Below are 25,290 nucleotides of genomic sequence, written 5' to 3' on the forward strand. Positions count from 1 at the left end.
ACAGTGTAATCACAGTATTGCAGCAAACAAGATAAATACAAGAATGATCACCTAAATGTCTAATTAGTTTCTCTGCAGAGTCAGATTTATGCTGGAGCTTCTAATTGCAGCCTAACATTTTAATGAAGGTTTCAACATGGCATAAATAAGACTGACGAATGATACACAATATTCATTCATTTTATTTCTTCCTTTGCCCCAAAACAATTTCCTTTTTGTAATGGAATTGCACACCTGCTTTGGAAGATACGTTTATGTATTCTCTGCTACCTATCTAAAGAATTTCAATTCTAAATTTGAAAGGACCTAATACAAAGCAATATGGATAATCTCTGGATTATGGGTCAAACCAAGATGAAAACCAGGACTGAGACAAATATATATTCTTCAATACTCTGGCATGACTTTTACATCCCCCTGATTTCTACAAACTTCACTGTGTTCCTTAGGAATGTTTTTTTATTGCCTAATATGCTGTCCTGTTATTTATCTCTGAAACAACAACACACACAGGATTCTTAGGATTCTAACATGAGACTGCAAATTAATTCAGGCATTTTCTGTTGTTCATATATTATTCAGTATAGACATACTGACTGCAGTATCAAGGAAAGAATATCAAGGAACAAAAAGCTAGTTTCTTAGGGGTTTTCCTTTCCGGCCTGAGCCATGTTCCTAAGAGAATGGGACTTATACACTTTATATCAATTGTGGGTAACCTTGGCTGAATTACAACCCCCATAATCCTTGGCCATTAGACATGCTTGCTGGGGCCAACTGGAACTTCAACCCAACAATGTATGGAGGCCCAAATGCTCCCCACACCTTTGTAAGTGACGGGAGGCAATACCAAGAGTGGTAAATAGGAGAAGCAGTAAGAGATTAGATAAATCAAGGTTCTTCCGTGTTTCTAAAAGTCCTGCAACTGTGTGTGTGTGTGTGTGTGTGTGTGTGAACTTTTAGGCTGTAGTTTGGAGATTTGGGCATGTACGTGACTTGTCTTTCTGCTTTGTGAGGGCAAGGAAGTGTTGGAGAGGAAGGAATCACATTAGGAAAGATGTGGGGCTAAGGATGGGATGGATCACAGATCACAAGGTTTTTGGCAGTATGGTGCCTGCTTCATACATTTCTGAGTCTTGGACTCCAGTTGCACTGATAACCAGAAGCTCCTTTCAACAATTCTGTCAACTCAAAAGGCTGCAGACCTTCTAATCAGATTGGAACTAGTCCCTACTACTGAACTTACATAATCTTGAGATGAGACCACCACAATGAATTCTACAAACGTTGGCTAGAGAACTATCATGAATTGGTGCATACATATTTCAGAGGCACTAAAAAAGTTGAAAAAGTTATCATCAGGCTTTCAGCAATTAGATTTTTTAACAGACTTTAATTTGAATTATCAAATATTTCTGTTAGTTGTTCTGAGACTTTGACAAGAGCCAAGTTATAAATTTAAGTGAATAACAGAAGATGATGCTTTGTTTGGAGCAGAGGTGAAGTGGGTCAGGAAAAGCTGAGGGGAAAATTCTGTACTGCCAGCAATGTCCTAATTTCTTTGTGTCTCCATTTTGCCTCTTCCTGCCTACCATGTGATGGATCTGGACTGTTTCCTATTGTACACCTTTGCACACCTTAGTTGATTTAGGTCATTATAAAGCTGACCAGAGTGACTAGGAGCTAACAATGTGGTGGCACAGGTTTGATTGGTATGTACAGGAGACCAATTGTTCATTAAGTAGCTGTCTCACTGCCCAGAAGACAAACTGCACGGCAAGCTAACCACTTTGGCTTTTTATTTTTAAAAATGAAACCTGCTCCACAGAGATATCGAATGTAATCGTATGAAAGGCAGACATTAGTAACTAACTAGGACAAGTAAAAAGTTTCACTATTCTTGATGATTGGGTTCTTTTGGTGCTTAAATTTAATAAGGGCTTACAAGAATAATTTATTTTTAGTTCTTTCTCTTTAATCATGAAAGCATGGGAGTTCTTTATTTATATGCACTGCTCTGGTAGTCTTCGTTTAATCCTGCAAATCTTTATCAATGCTCTGAAGCAAATTCTGTTGCAGGGTGTTTGATTTCCATAATCCCTGCAGTGCAGACATTTATGTGAATTGCTTTAGAATCCTTTGAAACAAAGAGATTTATTCTTTTATTCGGGGACAGCAGAGATGCTGAAGAACATAAAAATTGTGCTAGAGCACTGACTATCTCAGGGCCTTTTCGGCCATCACTTTTTGAACATATTCTTCTACAACCACTCTCTGTTACTAGGGCAGGAGGGCGTGGCTGCATAGTATGTAGAGATAAACACACACACACACGTTTTGGGTTGCAACCTTAAGCAAATTTGGAAGGAATATACATAAAAGCCTGAACCTAAAAAACAGGGTTCGTTCATAACTGCATGCTTATCCGGTGATGATTTGCATCTGTAATTACATCACCACAGACTTCCCTTTCACTTTGCTCATTTCATCCTTCTCATCAACTGAGGGATCAGTTCACCCAATCAGCTGTCTATTTTTTATGCTGATTAATGTGCTTTTCATAAATTAAGAGTTGTATATGCATGTGCAAACCATCCAAGGCAGAGCATAATGTGATGAACATGCATGTATGAAGAAAACGTTGGATACCTATCCAGAGCAGCAGCATACAGTTCTCAAGGGATCTTTAAGAGCTAGTGTGGTGTAATGAATAAGAGTGCTATGAGATCTGGGTTCAAGTCATGAAGCTCACTGGCAATCTCTCAGCATAAGCTACCCTCACAAGGTTAGAACAGAACAGAAAAGAACAGAACAGAACAGTGGAACTAGAGAGTTGAAAGTCCAACCCCCCTGTCAATGCAGGAAAATCCATTAGTAGAGCATGTTTGATAGGGAATTATATTAGCCTTTGCTTGAAAACCTCTAATGAAGGAGCGTTCCCCACCTTCTAAGGCAATCTCTTCCACTGCTGAACAGGCCATACCATCAGGAAGTTCCTCCTAAAGTTTTGTCTAAATCCTTTTTCTTGTAATTTGAACCCACTGGTTCAGGTCCTACCATCTGAAACAACAGAAAACAAGTTTGCTCCATCACTACGTGATAGCCATTTGAAGATGATTGTCATATCATCTTCATTGTCTATTCTCCATCTAAACATATCCAACTCATTCAACCTTTCCTCACTGGACTTCATCTTCAGGCTTCTAAGCATCTCTCCCTTCGCTGGATACTTGCAAGAAAACATCTCCCAACAGCACATCTCCTCCAGTGTTCAGTTTCCCTGCCTAATATTTCCACTTGGATGTCTCATTGCTATCTCAGATTCAACATGCTCGATAATGATTTTCCTTTGCTCAATCTTTTCATATCCATTGAGAATGTTACCATTCTCTCTGTTGATTGGACACACAGCCTGCCCATCACCTTTGATTCTATTCCCTCATCACTTCTCACATTCATTCAGTTGTCAAGTGGGGTTGTACAATATTTTAAACAATGGGTTTGTTCTTCTCTGTCCCCCAGCAAACAGTCTGCTTTCTGTTGCAACTGTCTCCCACCTGGACTACTGAAACCTCCTCTACTCTGGCCTTCCTGTCTCATACCTCAGTACTCTCATCTCTACACAAAACTCAGCTGCCAAAAGAATGAATCTGTTCCTTCTGCCAGACCATGTGATGCTCCTCTTCAGATCCCTTCACTGGCATCCCTTTCCCTTCCGTATCAAGCACACTCCATGTCTTAATTTTTAAAGCTACCTTGTTATTCATCCTTGCTTCCTGTTTTCTTCTCCATACTCTTCCAACTCTTCTCATCCGTCACCAACCAAGGGTCTCATGCTTCCTTAAACAACTTCACCCAAATTCTATGGGGACCTTTGCTTATTCCCAGCTGAAATCTATCTATATCTATATGCATTTCCCACATTTTTCTCCCACTACCCATGTCTCTTCTTCTGCTGTTCCTCCAAGGTCTATTTTAAATTGTAAGTTCACTGGGAACAGGGACCAATCCATCTTGCTTATGTAGTTCTGTACTGTATCATGTACAAGGATGGCATGGTAATAATAGTAATATTCCAGCACTTCCACTTTCTTGATTGATCTTAGGTGCAGAAATCTAAGGACTGGTTCACACTGTCGCTTTAAAAAAATGTCTTGAAAGCCGAGCTTTGCAAATTACAAGTTGCAGTTTTGTGGAACCACTACTACAGATTTACCAACTGAATACTTCATAGGCTTATCATGGGAAGATGGTTATACAGGAAAGAAATGACCAATAGTCTTACATAGATGGGAATGCACAATTGATAATGTTCACATCTAGAATATGTCTCATATTCTAATGTAGCATAAAACTACATGAGCAAAGCAGATAAAAGTGTTATTAGAAAATGATTATGGAACTAAGTTAGCACAATTATCCTAGAAGCACATTAGGTCAAGGAGAAAAGCATGACGAGCTGAGAAGGAACAAGCACTGTTTACAACAATTAGAGCTATCAATATGATTGTTAATTATTGAAGCTATCACAACGAATCAACGAACATTTTAAACATCACATATACAAAAAACCTTCTTGCAGCCGCATGTCAGCCTTTTCAGTTATCACATTAATGCCTTACCCTTGTCCAGTGACATTGGACTTGTGTTGTCAACATTTTCTTTGTTTCCTTGATCTAAAGCCATATCAAGTGGCGAGGGAGATCGTTCAGAGCTGATGATGTCTTGAATTGGTTCTCTTCCCTTTTCCAAAGCTGGCATTTGGCATGATCTGTTAGTTCTGATGCTGCCAGATTTTGTTACCTTTCAGGGGAAAAGAAGTTCTTAAGAGAAGGCAAAGTATCAACAATTAAACCAGCTCAAACTTAAAAGCACCGGAAAATATTTTAAAATAGTAAAATATATCAAAGTCACTTTGTGTCTGTGCTTGTACATGGACACACACTTTTGCTAAGCACACAACACCCACCAAATTTCAGCAATACTGTTACTGCTATTGGTGTTGATAGAACTTCAAGCAAATAAATGTTGATAGTACAGTGGTACCTCCAGTTGCGGACGGGATCCGTTCCGGAGCTCCGGTTGGATCCCAAGGTTTCCGCAACAGGGGGTGCCTGTTCTGCGCATGGTGCAATAGAGCGCTACTGTGCATGTGCGCACAGCGAAACCGGGTTTGCCGCGTGCGTAACCCAAAGGATACGTAAAAAGAGGAGCATGTTAGAGCTACCACTGTACTTCAACATGTTGGTGGCACTTCAAGCAAAGCAATACTTCACACTCACATGTTTTGAGCTCTCTATTGTACTTCTACATATAATTGTATTGTGAGAAACCTGGACCTTAACTATGGGTGAGGATTCCTTTTCCAAAACACTTTTGCCTACTGTGTAACGTGTCTCCTGGTCAGCTTGTTTTTCTCTCTCTTCAAGATGGAGGCTGAACTGGCTTTGTGACATGTTTCAAAGGCTTGGCATAGTAAAGAAGCCAATTCACAACAGGGACAGGAGGTAGTACTCTTGCTCTGGCTCTGTTTTAGATTGTTATATTTCAAAAATAAACTATTCAAAGAAACATAAAAATAAGTCCACTGGCAAAAAAAATTGAATCTCCATTAAAAATATGTCCAACTATGTTAAGGGCTTTCGGCACATTACACAATCTAAATTGTACATGTCTCCTACTTCTTTCTGCCTCCTTTCTCCCTCTTCCAATATTAGAACTATTGTTGAGATAAATCTTATACAGCTATTTAAAAAAGATTGCTAAGCATATGCTTCCCAAATTTTCATGTCCCTCCATAGCCAGTCCCTTAAGGGCAATTCTTACTTTATTTCACAACCAGCCCTAACCCAGAATATGCCTGGAACATATACTCCCACAAGCCTGTTCCCCCATGATGTGCCATAAAATAATAGAATTGTTGAGTTGGAAGGGACCATGAGAGTTATCTAGTCCAACCCCCTGCAATGCAGGAATCTTTTGCCCAACATGGGGCTTGAACCCACGGCACTAAGATTAAGGGTCTCATTCTCTACCAAATGTGCTATCCCAGCCATCACTCACACCCTGATAAAAATGTTGAGTACTGACACAAAACGGTTGCCGTGGGCAACAACAAAAAGGTGATGGTACCCTGTACCAGTACCATTACAAAAAGAGAAGAGAAGAGAAGAAAAGAAAAGAAAGCACTGCTTCCTGATATTATGACTTGACACATACCGTTTCCTTTGGCTAACATATCATCTCCACCAACAGCTATTATATATCTCAGAATTGTTTCCTTATTAACAGCACCAGTTTTGTTGTTAATGTGTTGTTTAGTCGTTCAACACATTAACAACAAAACTGGTGCTGTTAATAAGGAAACAATTAATAACTGTTAATAAGGAAACAGCACCAGTTTTGTTGTTAATGTACAGATTACTAAAACTCGGGGACTTCCAATGAAGCTCACTGTTTAAAGAAACAGGCTTCCTAGATAGGCAAATGATTGGCCATTAGGAGAGCAGGATGCTGGACTATATGATGCTTTGGCCTGTTTCAGCAGGCTCTTCTTAAGTTCGTTTTCCTACCTCCCCAGATGCCCTTGAGCTGAACCTTCGGCCTGAAGGTGGAGGCGGCCCAAGAACCTTAGATCCAAATGCAATGTGGGATACGTCTTGATTTTTACTGTTTCGTGTCGTGGCCAATCCCCGGTTTAATAGATGGTCTGCTAAAAAAAATAAGGCAGACAATTAATACTGGCATGGTGATCATACTGATTTATAAGGAGTGCTGCATGTAATTTAACAAGGAGAAATCATATGTATCGTCATAAGCATCTACTCTGGTTAAACCACGCCAAAGAAAATCTCAAATGAAGCTCTTGCAGCAGAAGTCAGGTGATATGACAAAAACGTGCTGTGAGCAAGGACTGGGCACAGCAACTGGCAACGGGCAATAATTTAGAACTCAAACTGTATCTTTGTCTTTTGAATTGAACATGTTTGGCTATTCATTTATGTCACTAGTGGGAAATCAGTTTTAAATGCACATTTAAACAGAAAAAGAGAAACACTTAGATATACTATTGGATAGCTTGCTGAAGATGTATCAATTGCTGAGTATACTGTCAAACACTGGCCATCAATAGAAGTATTAAACTTTGAAGCTTAAATAAATTCAATTTTCCTTCTAAAATATGTTTATTGTGTATGAATGTAAGACAGAGGGTGCTATCCAACCAGGATCCATACCAACCAAAAGAAAGAATATGTCAGTAGAATGGAGGGAGGCAATTTTTGACTATTTCTTCCTTCCTGTAGCAATCCATGTACCCATCACATCTTTTCCAGTACCCCAAATCTCAAGAGCAGAACAAGATGGGGCTTAAAAAGGGAGGGGAAATTTCCAAAAGATGCTTCCCTCCTCGTTCTGTAGACAGGTGCCTTCATTCAGCAGAGGAATACCAACCAGACACAACTTGGAAAGAAAAACTGCAAAGTGAATAATACTCTGTTTATCAGTGGAAGAAAAATGTTGTTGTGCATTTTAAAACAATTTGTTGTTGTTTAGTCATTTAGTCGTGTCCGACACTTCGTGACCGCATGGACCAGAGCACGCCAGGCACTCCTGTCTTCCACTGCCTCCCGCAGTTTGGTCAAACTCATGCTGGTAGCTTCGAGAACACTGTCCAAACATCTTGCCCTCTGTTATCCCCTTCTCTTTGTGCCCTCCATCTTTCCCAGCATCAGGGTCTTTTCCAGGGAGTCTTCTCTTCTCATGAGGTGGCCAAAGTATTGCAGCCTCAGCTTCAGGATCTGTCCTTCCAGTGAGCACGCAGGGCTGATTTCCTTAAGAATGGATAGGTTTGATCTTCTTGCAGGCCATGGGACTCTCAAGAGTCTCCTCCAGTTTTAAACAATAGCACAGATTTATTTCACCTTCTCAGTTCAGGGTTGACACTTGATTTGATTCCAGCTTCCCATAGTCCTTACCTAACATGCCACAAGCTTCTTTTCTTCTCCTATTTTCTGACATGAACGCCAAGCTGGCCATCAAGTTTCCCCACACATTACTAGTGGAACTGAGCTGTACTTGCCCTCAGTCCCTCCTCCCATGCTTTAGTAGTGAGGAAGATGCCATACTAAAAGAGAGACAATAATAGGCATTTTGCTAGGCCCAAGGGACACTGGCAAGCCATCATTAGGCTTTTCCTTCCTGAGATTCCAATTTACTCCCTGGTGATGGAAACAGGACTGGCTAATATTACCCACCAAATTTGTTTCACAACTTTTCTTCATCTCATGAAAGTGAATAATCTCCCACTGTTTGATGGCTCTTGCCCATACAAGAAAGACTGGAGATTCAAACATTCCAAGGAGTGGTGGAATAGCAACCTCAGGAGAGGTGACCTGTTTCAGCTAAGCATCGGCTTCTTTAATTTTCTGACTGCTTTGTGATGTTCTCTGCCCCCCTATCAATTATAAAAACAGATTAACATGAATAGTTTCCATTCATGATCACATTAACTGACTGCAATTAATTGGCTACATCAACACGTACAAGTCATCTGCTATATTGAGCAACAAGGTATAGTTAAAAGCAAAGTAAAAAGTAATTTGGGCTTTTGATTAGGACCGGAACAACATAAAAAAGAAAGTTTAAAAGATTTTTAAAAATAAATAAATCGAAGCTTAAACTTATCAAAGTGCTCACTTCCAGAAAGGCCTGATTTGGGGTCTTTGAAAAGAGAGGGAATGACAGTAGCAGAACTCATCTCCTATTCATAGTGCAAGGTTAAAACTAAAGATTGGATTAAACTCTGAAGCTCCAGGCATTTTATTTTCTGTGGTTAACAAAAAAGAAAAGAAAAAAGAGCTTGGCATAGGTCAGGAATATACCCACTAATTACTTTACCACTTTACCAAGGGCTATAGTTTAGATGGTGAAACCTGGGGGTTCACTGCCTAATTGCCTTTTAAAACATAGTCATTTTTTAATCTTTAGATTCACCATTCTCATTAATTTAGCTATTTTATTATAATATCTTCTTTTACCGTAATGTTTCAGGAAATAAGTATAGGTATTTTTTGGATCTGCAATTATACTGTCATTATATTTACGGATTATGATAATTTGAGTTTGGGGAAAGGCTGAATAAAAATTAGATTAGCCAAATATGTTTTTGTTTTGTATTTCTTTCCCAAAACTGTAATCTTTTTGAGCTATGGTTGCACTCATGGCTTCTCTTTACTACATGCCAACACTCTGGGATGTTGTGTATCTGTAAACTTGAGTATTTATGCCATCTTGTACTTAAGCACACACCTAGTAGCTATAGGTGAGAAGGAACTGCATGCAGGCAACTAACTAATGGAATTCCATGTAGACAAGCAACTTTCATTGCTTGCACAGTTAAATGCAGGCAGATCTGACTGGTAAAATTGGCTATGGCTGATAACTTCTACATCCAATTTACAATTTTAAACAAATTTCAAAATCAAAATTGGAACTATAATTATCAAGCTATGGATACTTTGATTAATATGAAACTACTAAGAGTTATTCCTATATAAAATTATGAAGGCCTGACAATCACAGAAATCACAAAAGTGGGGTATTTTTATAGCTTAGCAGCTCATCTATGCTAGTGCAATGCATCTATTCCTAGAAATGCTCTACATGAAGGAAGCATACCTATTACTAGCTAGCCACGTTTTAAACCAACTTAAGTAAGCTTTCCATTTCAGTTTTTAAGGCACTGGTTTGCTGTTCATCAGAAAGGATGTGGTGAGAATGTGCAAATGCTAAAAAAAATCAATAGACCAGGATTCCTTTGGTCTGATGAAACAGAACCAACGACACAAAAAATGGACCCTCTTTTAATAGCACGTTATCTTTTGGCATATTACTGGACGCAAACGGATACACTTTGGACATGCCTTGGCACACGTAGCACTAAGTACCATGTAGCCCCAAAACAATGTAGGGTCAGAGATAGTAAGCCCACTCCCAGTGGCAAAAACTGATGCAAGAAAAACATCAGATAGGTCTAACCATCTAGCCATTGATAGAGAACATGATATCTTTTCTGGATCTGCTAACCAACCTTGGTCTTCCAAAAGCCCTGAAGATAATGCTTTGAATGTCTCAGCTAAGTTTTTCTTGCTTGTGCATGCCATCCTTTATTTCAGAGGTAGAGTTTAAACTATAATGAGGTCTAGAAATGTTAGGTGTCACAACAGCAAAAGGTTTTGTATATAGCAGGGATAGAAAACCATTGATCTTTAGATGCTGGACTTTAACTCCTATCAGTCGCAGTCAGCATGGCCAACAATGATGTGAGCTGTAGTCCATCAACAACTGGAGTCAAACCTTCTCTATTCCTTGCCTAGGACAAATAGGAGCCAAACTGGCAAGTGCCCTTATTAGTATTACTGGGCTCTATTGTGCAAGGCACCTTCAGTTAGGTGAAGCTGCTTTTCACATGTCAGCCATGGTGATTCTGGACTGACTCCTGTGCATCATCTTGAACATCTGAACGGTCCCTGAAATCCCAGTTTTTAAATCCATGGAAAACAAGCATAATGATATAATGTGCGGATGAGCAAACATGGATATAATATGCAGCACAAAGATATGCAGGATGGCAAAAAGGTATGCTATCAAAGAATGATTCACACTTAGAAGTGGACAATATTGTGCACCTATGTAGAGTTAAAAGCAAGGGGGGGGGGGAGCCTCAGAGCATTGCTTCTGTGGAAATAAAAGCACTCAGGCAAAGAGAGTGCTAATTTTTAAGTAAATTACCAGTTTTGATTTGTGCTTAGTGGACCACTACATCTTGTCATTAGCAAGTTGAACTGCTCAATTTAAGCAACCAGACTTGATTTTGTGTTCAATTAAACCACGGTCCCATTAATGGGGAGGGGGGGTGCTGAATTACTTCCTACAGTCCTACATTGACTAACAGTCAGTACTTAATCTGGGCTGGGAATTGAAGGAATTAAGAGCGTAAAATTTTTAGTCAAATTACACACGCAATGATTAACTGGATACATGCTGGTTTTATTAATTTTCTTGAAAGCATTCAAAACACAGAATTGCTCTTCAACAGTATATCATTATATTTGTAATTCAGGGAAATTAGTTGTACACAATGAATTACCGGTACTAACTTCGGTCTAGCAAATGTTAGAGGGGAGGGAGAGAATAGAAAACCTTTTTGTAAGGAAGTTGTGTTGTGTTGTGTGTGTGTGTGTGTGTGTGTGTGTGTGTAGTAGCAACACAATTTCCAGACACTTTCCCTTTGTCTTTGTGGATGTAAGGGCAGAAACAAGACTTATGCCCCTATTATTAGTTATTTACACAGTGAAAGTAGGCAAATGTGTGCCTAAACATGGATGCTTAAATAACAATAAGTAAGCAAATCTGTTTTCTCCTTTGACTGGCTTTGCTTTGGCGTGACCTTTTTATGATCATTAGGCACCTTTCTGGCATGAGCTTTGGCGATCATAAAAGCGTTGTGCACAAGCACCTCCAGGAGGCTGTGACTGCGGGAAGCGGTAGGCAAAGGTGCAAGGGGGGGAGCAAGTGAGCGGGTGGGCAGGCAAATGGCGGCAGGATGATGGTGGTGGTGGAATGGGGGGCATGATGCATACTGGCACCATTTTTCATAGAAATGCAGCACTGCCCACAATGCTTGGCTGATGTCCTCCTCAGATTCCAATGCTGCATCCCAGGAGAGGAGAGTTGGGAGCCCAGCTTTCCCATCTGAAGCAGCTATATCCTGGGATGGGGTGGTGTCTGCCTCCTCCTGCCTCTGTTCCCTGGCCTCAGCCCTCCCTTAGGTCTTCCTTCTGTTCCCCTTCCCCATCTGTCTCAACCAGCCACTCCACTGCTGGTGGAATAAGAATGTTTTTGCCTGTTGCCTAAATATATGTAATGATGGCACCAGGAAAGCTTCCCTTGTCCATACATTCATGCTGATTACTTGATTAATGGAGAATTATGTGAAGACTTCCACATGCGAACAGACCATAACAGACCTACCACTACACACTGAACCTTCGTATCATGTAAAATGTAATCCACTGGTGCCAATTCACACGTTCAGCGGATAGCCAAGAAGATGCGTACATGTATGTGTGAAGGAGCATCCAAAATCGCTGTCCATGGTCCTTAAGCTTCTTTAGGGCATTGTCTATTTGCATACTGAAGAGGTCCTCAGTATCAAGGAAGAGAGCCTTGAGTCTGGCTCTGATGTTCTGTTCCAGAGAAGCGTGGCACCATTACTTCCAAAACTTTGTTTATTGCTGGCATATTGAAGTGTTGCTTGGCAAACAACTTGGGACCGTAACACCTTGATTCCTGCCTATGTCCACAACCAAATGAGAAACCATACATAGACACAACAGAGTGATTTAAAATCTTGCATATATGTAAAGAACAACACATCTATCTCTAATACTGCAGGCATTATATGAAAGAGTAAACAACTGTTATATACTCTTTCCCCTCCTAAATAACTCTCAATTATATATACTTCCAGATTATATCGACGTAATCCATCTTATTTTCCTAAGATGTAAAGTTCTTGGCAAGCAGAATGTACATTCTCTGCATCTGTATGGCACTGAAATTACTAAGATTGATGAAAGCCAATCCAAAACAATCGGTTTTTCAAGTTTGTTATCCCATTACCTTCTATTTGTAATCAGCAGAATCATTATCAGACACCAACTCTTGCTCCCATTCAAAATAAATGACCGATGAAAAAGACTAGGACCGGGGGGGGGGGGGGGGAGAGGAACCCCCAGAAAAGTGCAAGGCCTGACTGGATGGTGTTTCATGAATTCAGAAAGCACTGACTCGATACAGTACCCCACAAGTCCTAGTGGTGTACAATGGTACACCGGGTTAAGTAATTAATTCGTTCTGGAGGTCCGTTCTTAACCTGAAACTGTTCTTAACCTGAGGTACCACTTTAGCTAATGGGGCCTCCTGCTGCCACTGCGCCGCCAGAGCACAATTTCTGTTCTTATCCTGAAGCAAAGTTCTTAACCTGAGGTACTATTTCTGGGTTAGCGGAGTCTGTAACCTGAAGCATATGTAACCTGAAGCGTATGTAACCCAAGGTACCACTGTATATATGTTGTGTATATATAAGCTACCCACTACCAAGGTAACTAAGGTTGCTGATGCTTACTGCGTTATTGTATACAAGCTTATAAAATAGAAATTATTCTATGCTCCGTGGCTTGCATGGGTTCATAGTAATGCACATTCACTTAATAAAGGACATGTTTAAGTTGAATAATCAGCAAGGTAGCTTTTATCTCATGCATAAAAAATTAATAGAGTCATTAGAAGTTCTCAATGAATCTACCCCATTGAACTCAACTCCCCTTGCCCCCCTACATTTTATGTTATGCATCATAGTGTCCTTGAACTTTAAGATAAAAGACATTGGGATTCTTGGGTGTAGTCTTGAATTTTTATTCAAACATATAATTAAATGTCTTGTAAAATTAAAGTAGAACAGGCTGTCATACAGAGGATGAAATAAAAATAAAAAATAATTATACCCCTAAGTGGTTATCCAAAATTAAATGAACTCTATTACCTTTTTTGTTTTCATTATATTAGGCACTGGAGTAGTGCCACAGTATTTTAAATTAAATTATTCACCTTTCTTATTTTGTTGTAGTTCGTATTAATAAAGATCTTTTCTCATTACAGAATTTAATGGCAGGGTTTCTTCTTTTGGTCTTGAAAGGAGACAACCGCTTTGTAAGTATTCCCATCCCCCTTTAAATGGAATCTGTGAGCAAAATTTGGTATGTGACTTAGAGACTACATAAGTGACCATTTCCTCTTAAAGGGCACATTCAAAGGACAATTTTAAAGAACAGGTGACTCCAATAACTTCGTACTGTGCTTGTTTCCTGCTTTTCCAAATCAGCCCATCAGCAATTTGCTATACAGTGGTACCTCTGGTTAAGAACTTAATTTGTTCCCGAGGTCCGTTCTTAACCTGAAACTTTCTTAACCTGAGGTACCACTGTAGCTAATGGGACCTCCCGCTGCCGCTGACATCGTGCGTTTTCTGGTCTCATCCTGAAGCCAAGTTCTTAACCCGAGGTTCTATTTCTGGGTTAGAGGAGTCTGTAACCTGAAGCGTCTGTAACCCAAGGTAACACTGTACTGAGCCCCAGGGCTGGCCTAGCACATTTTGCCACTGAGGCAAAACAGAAAGTGCCCCTCCGCACTGCCGCTGACACGTCCTCCCCTGCCCCCCATGACTCCTCTGCTGCTCTCCACCCCCCTGCGCCTGAGAAAAAGGGGAGAAAAAGGAGGCTACCCAGGGAGCCGAAGACAGCAGTGGTGAGAGAGGTGGAGGAGGCGGCAAAGGGGGAGGAGTCAGCAGACAGTGAGGTGTAGGTGAGGGGGGAGGAGTATACCAGTATACCTGAAGGAGCATCTCTACACCCATCATTCACCTGGACACTGAGGTCCAGCTCCGAGGGCCTTCTGGCAGTTCCCTCACTGCAAGAAGTGAGATTACAGGGAACCAGGCAGAAGGTCTTCTTGGTAGTGGCGCCTGCCCTGTGGAACTCCCTCCCCCAAGATGTCAAGGAAATAAACAATTACCTGACTTTTAGAAGACATCTGAAGGCAGCCCTGTTTAGGGAAGTTTTATTGTTTCTTCTTTTACTGTGTTTTTAAAATCCTATTGGAAGCCACCCAGACTGGCTGGGGAAACCCAGCCAGATGGGCGGGGTAAAAATGAATTATTATTATTATTAGCATTAGGGAGTGGGGGAGGAGGTGGGCCATCCCTTCCAATGGTTTCAAGCCTGCCAACCCTGGGGCAAGGGCTTCATTTTGCATCATGGGTGCTCTTTTCAAAGCTTAAGAACCATGGATAAGCACACTACCTTATTAATACACTCCAAGAGCATCTCACATTGCCGCATCTGAGCAAAGCTATAAGAAGGGCTTATAGAAAGATGTATTTATGCAATGCCCTTTTTCTCTTATAGAGCAGCCAAAGTCCATCTTCTTTTATGAGATTTTTTCCCTTCCTGGCCCGGTATCAGCAGGTGCTTAGAAGTGGTACCATCAATCCATCTATAAAAACCCCATTTCACAACAATTCATCATACCATAACCTAACCGAGAAATGGAATCTAAGGCCAGGCTACGCAGTTTGTGGGGTGAGGCTATGCAGACGGAGACGGAATCAGTTCCCAAAGGCTCCTACTAAGTTACTTTGCTTGGAGCAGGTGTATGTAATCTGAGATCCAGTTTGGGAGAGAGGGACAAAACCTATCACAGGCTTTGAAGTTTCCAGAGTGAAAAACAGGTTTAGTGTGTGCATGCGCGCACACACACACACATTTTCTCACGTGTAATTGAACGCTCCAAGGAGAAGAAAGAGTGACACATTGAGATAATGGCATAAACCCAGTGGTAGCTGTTGCATTCTATGTAAGATTGCTAACACTTGATTCTAGCAGCAGGACCTGCATGTAACATAATGCCTCTAAACAGGGGACATGCACCAAGAAGCAGCTTTGATGCTCTTACGAGGCCACCAACATATCCAATAAGCACAAATTAATTTTACAACCTACCTAATTCCGGTGAAGTTAAGAGCCGACCTCCACATTTTTGTTCTGCTGGGCGTAGCTTGTTCATATTCAGCAGCTGGGTGACTTGCGGCACATCTGAATTTAACTGACAGGCTCGAGGAATCGTATCTGTTGGCCCATCAGCTGTGAATGCAATATCAATACAAGTCTGAGTAAAATACAGCGAAGGCTTCACTTTTCTACACACCCGGTAGCTGAAACAAACAAGGGAAACAATATAGCCTATTTTCATTGATATTTTAAAAACCCTCTAGCCCCCATAGTTACAAAATGAAGAGTCTTCTGGCTGCCTCAAGGGTTATGAACCAGAAAACAAAAGCTCACTTATTCATTTGATGTCCAAACCATCTGATTCTTAATTCAATGGCATGATTTTTTCCAGGCAAGACTCATTATTTCTGAACTGGGAGTTAGCAGTACTAGAGATCTTCATTACCTCATCTGGACAGGAGGACTTAATCAATAGCTAATGTGCCAGAGCCCCCAGCATTCAGGAAAATCATTTAATAATGCCACAAGACCTCAAACTTAACCTTTTCTTACCAATAGGTTTTTTAAAAAACACAACAACTGCATAAATATTGTCTAAAACAGAATCACCTCAAATAAGAGATGTTCCCTCAGTCAATCATGCATTCAAAAGTATGAATGAAGAGACATGTGGATTGAGTGCAGACAGGTCCAGGATAAAAGTGAAGTATTCCTGTGTAAGGTAAACAAAATGGTTCCTGGACTATGTGCTACAGCTGGACTCCCTAAAGGCTGTAGTTTGGGTGACCCCAATAGAAGTTAAGCTTTCAATAGGTAGAGTATAGACAATCTAAGAGCCGTCTCTTTAGAGGGGGATGGGACATGATGATCTCAGTCCTTCTAGTCCCATAAATCTACAACTGCAATCACCAGCTGTTATATCTTTTCTAGGAAGCATAATTGCAGATGCCTGATTGCGGTTAACTTACTGTTAAAATAATTTATGTGTGAGGTTAAGAATTAATCAGATTTCAGGGTGGATGGGCTTTGCAATTAAACTCCACCTGCAATTAGCTGGCCTCACAATTTAGATCATGGCTGAGATTCAGTTACTATCTAATCTCATGTGCTTGTTACATCTGAGAAAGCTCTGTAACCTATCACACAAGTGGCAGAACGGGATATTTTGGCCCAGTTATTGCATCACCGAGTTGCTGCAATATCGCTCCATAGCGCTAACAATTCCCACTGCAGCCGCTCCCCATGCCAGCATCAAGCCAACTGCCATGCCGTCAGGGATATACAAGTATTGGACTGTTGCTCATTTCAAGCAATCTAAGAAATTAAACAGCATAATTTGCTTTCTAAACAGACTGTATTATTTTAATGCCTGTACTGGGTTTTTTGTCCAAGCCTCCCAGACATTCATATTATCTGACAAGCCCAGCTTCCACAGCAGTGTGTTGATATCAGTAATGGAGACTCAAAACTATAAAGGAAGAACAAAACACATTTGGAACACAGCGTTCTACATAATCAGCCACATTGCTGGAAAGCAAACAAACAAAGAAAGAAGATTCCCAAACGGAGAAGTGAAGCAACGCTAGGAGAGGCACCGGCTGAGGACGCCAATCATTTTGTATCACAAGGCGTATCAACTTCCCAGTTTAATGAGAAATGAAAAAAGCTGAAACCAAAAATAAAATAAAACGTGGGGATGTAGCTCAACCTCCAGAGAAATATCCAAAGAGCTTTGCAGAAAGAAATCTACTTATCCACCTGATTCCCAATTCCGTGGATCGCCCCAAAGGCTCACCGCTCTAATCCCGATTAAATGAACAGCAAGTTTCCAACTTCAGTGCAAGATAATTAGCCGGCATTGTTTCACAAATAAAACCATCTTCTGTACCCTCCTTTGGTAAAAATATCCAGCCATAACTGTGCTTTCCCCCACACACTTTCCTTTTGAGGAGTGTAAAAATTGGGTCCTCTGAGTATATTTAGGCATATCTTCCTGATGGGAAGATAACACACATTTATTTATTTAAAGATAAATAAATTTAAAGGTTTGTTTCTGTAAAGAACATTTATACTCAAATAATTTGAGAAGGCTTCTCCATTTCCTGGCAAAAGTTTCTATCAGTTCAAAATTCAGTTCTGGACTGGCCCAATGGGACAAAGTCTTTCCCCCACCCCCAAGATCAAGATAATGCCTCCAAGAAGATGTGGCTATTGTTTCAGGATGAGGTGAGTGGTTCGAACAAAATCTGCATGGCGGGATCTGGGATCCCACTCCTGGGAAACCCTGACACCGTGCAAGTGATATTGGCAGAGTTCAATGGGAAACACTCTTACATAAATCTCACTGATACATGGAACTTGAGAAAGAGCAGGAAATGTTCCCAGTTGTGTTTTTGATTAGATTAAGTCAGAATAACTCCGCAGCTCCTAGCAGGGCTATGTTAATTGGCACCAGATGTGGAAAGAAAAACAAGCTTATCATGCTCAAGAGGTATGCAACATCTAAGTTGGCATGAAATGTCAATTTTGGAACTAAAAAGATGCAACTTGTGATGTGATACAAATGGAAGATGAGCCCTTCTGGATCACACAAAAGGTCTGTCTAGTCAAGCATCTTGTATTTCACAGTGGCCAACCAGAGGTTTCTGGAAAGCCAACAACCAGGAGATGCAGGCAACAGCCCTCGCTTGCTGTTGCTCACTGTTCAGAAGCAGACTGCTGTATTAGCTAACTAAAGGTCTAGTATCATGAGGGAGCAAAACTTCTGTCTACTTTATCCACATACCCTTATCATTCTGAAGTTGATGGGTGACTTGATGTGCATTTCCCAGTACAAAAGAACTTTTTTCATGATTAGGACCCTGCTCCTCATGGTTTCACCCTGTAATGGCAGGTGCTACAAAGAGCAGAGCAGTTACTCAGCAGAATACATGGGAAGGATTCTGAACACAGCAAAGCCGTCTTACCCCATTCTTAAGATAAGTCAATATACATTAGCATCAAAAGATGCCCCCTTCCCAAGGAGACAAAGGTCTATAATGACCTAACTGCAGCACTGCATTTATCTCATTAGAAACTAATTAAAGTGTCTGCATTTTGAATTATTAGTCTGATTTTTTTTATTGTATTGCATTAAAACGTTTGATTTTAAATGTATGCAAGTATGCAAAGCACGTCAAAAGTGCAAGTAGATAAATAGGTACCGCTCCAGCGAGAAGATAAACGGCGTTTCCGTGCGCTGCTCTGGTTCGCCAGAAGCGGCTTAGTCAGGCTGGCCACATGACCTGGAAGCTGTACGCCGACTCCCTCGGCCAGTAAAGCGAGATGAGATAAAGCGCAACCCCAGAGTGGGTCACGACTAGACCTAATGGTCAGGGGTCCCTTTACCTATGCTGAACCTGAATGCAGGATAAAATGTTTTGAATTCATTGAATTCTGACTGCTTTGAAATGCAATGTAAATATGGATATAGGTATCAGGATATTAAAATATAACAGCATTTATTTAGAATGAAGAGACTCTCCTCCTAATTTACAGCTGTGAATGGCCCGTTAGCAATCTTCTAAGCATTTACTGTCTAACCTAACAAGCAGAGATAATGGCAATTTCATCCTTATGATCTTATGCCCTGTATAGTATAGCACATACAGGAAGAATACACCTTCATGCCAATCTAACTGGAAAGCAATGCCAATTTTATTTTGCCTTCAGCTGGTAGAACCCCCTGTTCAGCTGTCACCCCAGTGAACACCATTCAATAAACATTTCAATATGACAGATTTCCTCCCAGACTGACACATAACAAATCAACGAGCTAATGGATGGCGAAAGGCTCCCTGCACAGATGGCACAGTTCTGCAAAACAAAATGCTGGTCCTTAAAAACCAAAGCCTTGCAAATTCAAATCACCTGGAGAGAATAAACACAAAATTAAAATGCCATCTCCATGGTATTATTCCCCTCCCATTTTTTTAAAAAAACCCAAAACAAAAACAATATACTTGGATCAGGGTCATGAGAGCATAGTCCAGACTGAGAAAACAGAGTCTGTTTAAATCAAGACACATTTGCTCAATAGCAGGAGCATCCAAAATTGACCACCTGGTTCAAGGAAGAATGTAACTGCAGGCAATCATCTAAAGCAGTCCTCCCTTACACTGATAGCCTACAAGGATGCCTCCAATAGCCAGTGACAGCTCTTCTCTGTGGGCAAGCAGAGCTCCATTCCAGCACACAACTGAGAAGCAAAGCTAACATAAGATTCAAACTATCTGCAGGAGTTCACTCATTGTTGCCTCCTCCTAGACCTAGAGGTCTTTAAAGCAGAAGAATTCTCCCTTCTCATGTACTCACGTATTTGAAATAGTAACGCCACTGCAGTTAGTCAGAGGGGCTGGGTTGGGATGCAAACCTGACCACCTTACCGTATTTTTTGCTCCATAAGACGTACCTTTTTCTTCCTAAAAAGTAAAGGGAAGTCTTACGGAGCGAATGCGTGGTCCCTGGAGCAAAAATGCCCAGGGGCAAAAAGCAGATCATGCTTTTTTTTTTTTTTTTTGAAAGAGGGAAGTGGGTGTTGAAACAAAGCCGTTGATCATTTGCTGATCAGGGAGAGAGATAAGGGACACTAGACATAAAGGAGGCTGCCTGGGAGGGGGGAGGTAAAGACAGCAAACTTGCAAAGGGGGGAAACAGGAAGACTAAAGCAATAAGGAGAGAAATTAGAAAAGGAGGAGCAAAAAACTGCTCCAGCTAAGGAAAAGACACTAAGGCAAACAAGAGGGAAGGGAGTGTTGAAAGGAAACAACTGATCCGTGGGATCGGAAGAGAGATAAGGGATGCTAGCGGAGGCTGCCTGGGAGGGGGGAGGTAAAAGCCCATGGATCTTCAGGATTTTTGCATTGGGTCACCCCAAATTCACCATCAGATCACATATCTGTGGCCACAGCATGAACCACAAAAATCATACATCCACTGTTTCGTTCAGAATATTCTTTTTCTTGTTTTCCTCCTCTAAAAACTAGGTGCGTCTTATGGAACGCAAAATACGGTACAATGTTTTGTCACAGTTCTGTGGCTTCCAAAAATAAAATAAAAAATGCTGAGCTTGGAAAACCTACCTAGCTTTCTGATCTTTCAAAGATTAGTTTGGTTTACTGACACCACATCAAAACTCTTATCACATGCTGCTTTATATTCCATTGCCACAAACAGGACATGTAGTAAGAGTAGATTGGAAGAAAAAGACTATGGAAAGTCTATACTGATTTGGGAAAGCGATGGGGCTAGGTTGAAGAAAGAAAGGTTATTTCAGCATCAAGGAGATAGAAGGAAGGAAAAGTCATCTACTCTAACCACCTGCCTTAAAAGTTAAGAGATAGCCACATGGTTGTCTCCCAAGGGAACCTATACAAACTGTGTGCGATGAGCAGAATGTAATTGCAAATAGTTCCAGATAATTGAAGCAAAAGAGCAAGATACAAAAAAGATGCAAAGCATAAAGCAAGAAGACTTAAAGTTTAAATAAATAAGCAGGCTGGAGGAAAAGCTCAAATTACAATGCAGAACTAGCCTCAGAATTATTATCTGCCAAAAGTCTCTTACTGCTTACTTTTGTAGAAGATACTGGGAGACTGAAGAATCTAGTCTAAAACAGACTGCAGTGTGTGGGGGAGTTCATTTGACTGGAAGAAACTCAGCCCAGATTATGAAGAGCAGAGTTGAATGCAAGGGGCAGGGGGGACCTGACTCCTTTTATTTAGACACAGTGATAGTGTCACATTCAAAGAGTAACATGTGGCTGATGAGCAATGGGACTTCTCACTAATATAGTGAACAGCTCATTATCAAAACCATCTTTTTCCTTCTGCAGAGGTCCCATTTCCAAAATGAAGAAAAATAACGGCTGGGTTTTATGTAGGTAGTCTTGACAATTTTCTTTTTAGAAGACACCTTGAGAAAATGACATCTCTCAGCAGAAGAGCCCACTGATAATTAAATAACAAGCTCTCTTTCAAATTGCTTAATGAAATACTTACCTGAAGGTAGCTCGCCAGAAGATTATTAGCAGTTTTGTATGCTAATTTAAAGATGGAACCTTTTCCACAATGCAGTTTTAATGAAGGCAGTCCTTTATAAAAATGTAAGTGCCTTCCCACCTTGTCACCACACTTAGCTAATGTCATTGACAACCCCTGAGCCAGAGAGATACATGACCTGTACTTGCATTAATTGCAGTGAAATCGTCTAAACTCTCAAATGATTAATCACAGAAGCCTGGTAGACAAACTTGAAACTGTATGATACGACAGTAACTCAGTGCAGTTCCAGGAGGTTCAGGTTAACACACCATCTTCATCATCTGTATCCAGGGGCTTTGACTTCAGTGTGAAGATTTTTCGCAGTTTACAGTTAGCTGAAACAATAATGCCATCCAAGGACTGGAAAACGGCTCCTTTGAATATCTCGCTGGTGAATGCTACCAAGTCAATGCACAGGTTGCACCACTAAGAAAAGAGTGAAAACAGATTTAATGACATTTTTACATAAGATGCAGGTCTTGTAAAAGAAATCAGCACTGAAATTTACCATTGAACATAATTACTGTATAGCCCAACTCTCCTGTAGCTGCTCCATGGAATATATCATCATCATCATCCTCATTAATCTTTATTATGGTCCAGAGACCCAACAAATCATTACAAAGCAATACACAATTCAGACAGCCTACCACCAGGTTAAGCAAGCATTTTCTTGCAACCACCGATAAAAACCTTGCCACTGCTAATGTTCTAGCGTTTGTCCGGTCTTCCAATAGGAACCTGACATAGTGAGCCTCTGATTTTCCCGGGAAAAGGTACCAGCAAGGGTAATATCAGTTCAGCCCTGGCTTGCTCGTATTTCGCACAGTGCAGCAAAATATGTTTTATAGAATCGATGTCTTGGGCACACGAGCAAAGTCTGTCCTGGTAGGGAACTCCTCTCAACCAGCCATCCAACACTGCAGAAGGAAAAATGTTTAGTCTGGCTTTGGTGAATAACCTTCAGTAATTTGGTACTGTCAGGTTTTTAATGTAAGGTGTTAACTTAAAGACATGCTCATACTGTACTCCTACTGCCAACGGACTACAGACTACGTGTGATCGGGGTCGCAAGTCACTGTGTATATTATCCCATAATCTTTGCTTTAACGTCTTTAGGGTGCCTTCATAACCCGGGTAATAAGAGTCCATGGAATATATGTTTTCTCCATATCAAGGAGTGTTGCAGCCATGCAAGTGGTCTATAATTGCCTCCACTCTGAACTTTTAGCATGCATCTTGTACTTGAAATCAGTGATACTTGCTTTTAAATTAAGTGTGCTTTCAAATTAAGTGTGTACAGTCTGAGTTGCCTGTGCATATTAATGGCTGATGGTAAACTAGTAAAGAGCAATCAATATAAATGGTTATGACTATCAAGGATCCCTGCCAAATTGCAATCCACTTCTCTCCTGCTGCTTGCTTTCTCCTTCTCTATATTTGTCTCAACACACACACACACACACACACACACACACACACACACACCTTGATACCACTGGCTGATTTTCTCTGATGTATCCATAGGCCCATGCAAGAAAGAAAGCATATCCCCTGTGACTGCCACTGGTTTGATGATCTTAAGTCACAGAGGAGCCAGGTGGCCTTTATCCAGGTAGCTCAGCATTTAGGACACCATTGATGTGTGACATTAAATTCAGAAATCCATGGCAGTAGATAATGAACTTCCAAATTGCAACTTCCAAGCTGCAACTTCCAAATCTTGTGTGGGTATATCGTTCTGCAGTGTCAGGAATGAAAGAGACACACAAACACTAGCTTCTTATAAAGGATGGTTCTATTGTCTGTGAAATGTTATGTTATATTTGAGTGTCTTATGTTTATCCCTAAAGGAAAGCTTGCCTTCTCCTATTGGGAACAAGCAGGTTTGTAACCTGTGGCATGATGAGAGATGTGTATGTGTTCTGCAGTTCCACACACACAAAAACAGAACAGAATTTGATTTGGGATTTCAGCATTCTATCAGCATTTATATTTTTAAAAAAGCATTTCTAACCCTTCTGGCAACAAACCTTGGATTCAAGGTATATTGGAAACATCTAGTGAAGCTTTCTGAGCAACAGGATTTCCAGTTGTTCAGGGTCTTTCATAACTTCTTGTCTCATTCAATGACTAGCAGAAGAAATTACCCAGAACAGAATGTGGCTTAAATTTACCTAATATGTACAGGTAGCACATCAGGCTAGATCTTGCTTTACTTCTCTTTAGTACAGAGTTCTCACAGCCTAGACACAGTCTCAAAATACAATCCCAGGTACAGAACAAGCCAGCAGGGCACCCCTCAGTATTCAATCTTCAGGGTTGATGATGTCTCTGAAGTACAATCAAGACAGCCCTGAAGGAGGCTAATCAGGGCTAGAGCAATAAATGAGACAGAAATCTTAGTGGAACTAAGGAACAAGCCCCAGATAAAAGCAACTTATAAACATGTAGCAAAATTTTAGAAGTTTGTTTCAAGTCTTTTACTTTGGGTCAGAAATAGCCAATTGATGTTTTGCATTCCCTAAAGAGAAAAGATTCAAGCTTTTTTTTGATCCCCAGCTTTACAATCCGCCTCCCAGGTCAGTTCAAGAGCTTCATCACTGACTAATGCTATCTTGTTAAACTGAAATTCTGCACTGAACATGTGCACATGCAGACTGACCTAGCATTCATAAAGGAACACAGAAGCCACCTTTCATATTCACTATGATGGAGGATGCGGCAGCATCACACCTGTTGCACTGAATATAGTGGTGGCATCCTGCACTTGTCTTACAAAAACCCATGCTTCTTCCACACTTTTTAAGTGCTGGAAGCCAATCACTGGACTGACTAGGGCAGGAAACAGAAGTCCTGCCCTTCGGAATTGCCTGTGTCAATCTTTTGTGACATCTTGATTATACTGGTTGGTATAGTGGCGCTGTGGGTAAAAGCCTCAGCGCCCAGGACTTGCTGATCGAAAGGTCGGCGGTTCGAATCTCCGCGGCGGGGTGCGCTCCCGTTGTTCGATCCCAGCGCCTGCCAACCTAGCAGTTCGAAAGCACTCCCGGGTGCAAGTAGATAAATAGGGACCGCTTACTAGCGGGAAGGTAAACGGCGTTTCCGTGTGCGGCTCTGGCTTGCCAGAGCAGCAATGTCACGCTGGCCACGTGACCCGGAAGTGTCTGTGGACAGCGCTGGCCCCCGGCCTCTTGAGTGAGATGGGCGCACAACCCTAGAGTCTGTCAAGACTGGCCCGTATGGGCAGGGGTACCTTTACCTTTACCTATAGCAAGCAAGTAAGCAGATAAAACAGTTGTATGAAGGACAACTTTACCTGCTCCATTCAAAGTCATTGGGCAAAGAAACTTCTCTATCCCATGCAACTCATGGGATTGCACACCACTTTTGTGCCGCAGGAGAGCTAAATGCAGAAGTCAACGCTTCCCATGCCTAGTCTGTGTGCCTTACCCTAAGAAACAGAACATTCTTAAGAGATTGCCTCCTTTTCTACATTGCACTGGGATCCATAAGACCAAAATTGAGAATATGTTTTTAAGAGCAGCCATATGCCAAATGTCAAAGGACAATATTAGTAG

At 41.0% G+C, this 25,290-nt stretch overlaps 1 protein-coding gene across 7 annotated transcripts in view; it reads right to left on the bottom strand.

Moving 5' to 3' along the window:
• Nucleotides 1-25,290, bottom strand: part of CFAP20DC (CFAP20 domain containing) — a 145,631-nt gene that overhangs the window by 65,322 nt on the left and 55,019 nt on the right. For 3 of the 7 annotated variants that reach the window (XM_083425175.1, XM_083425173.1, XM_083425176.1), the window contains 4 exons: nt 21,979-22,135; nt 15,621-15,761; nt 6,573-6,712; nt 4,623-4,803 (listed from right to left, as the gene is read on the bottom strand). In XM_083425175.1, the coding sequence (XP_083281301.1) occupies nt 4,623-4,803; nt 6,573-6,712; nt 15,621-15,761; nt 21,979-22,135 (619 nt within the window). Of the gene's footprint in view, nt 1-2,920; nt 3,061-4,622; nt 4,804-6,572; nt 6,713-15,620; nt 15,833-21,978; nt 22,136-25,290 lie in introns of those variants that run through there. The other 4 variants (XM_083425174.1, XM_083425177.1, XM_083425178.1 and 1 more) reach the window with 3 other exon arrangements.

Source organism: Podarcis tiliguerta (genome assembly GCF_965153285.1).
Source record: "Podarcis tiliguerta genome assembly, chromosome: 2".
Taxonomy (NCBI): Eukaryota; Metazoa; Chordata; class Lepidosauria; order Squamata; family Lacertidae; genus Podarcis; species Podarcis tiliguerta.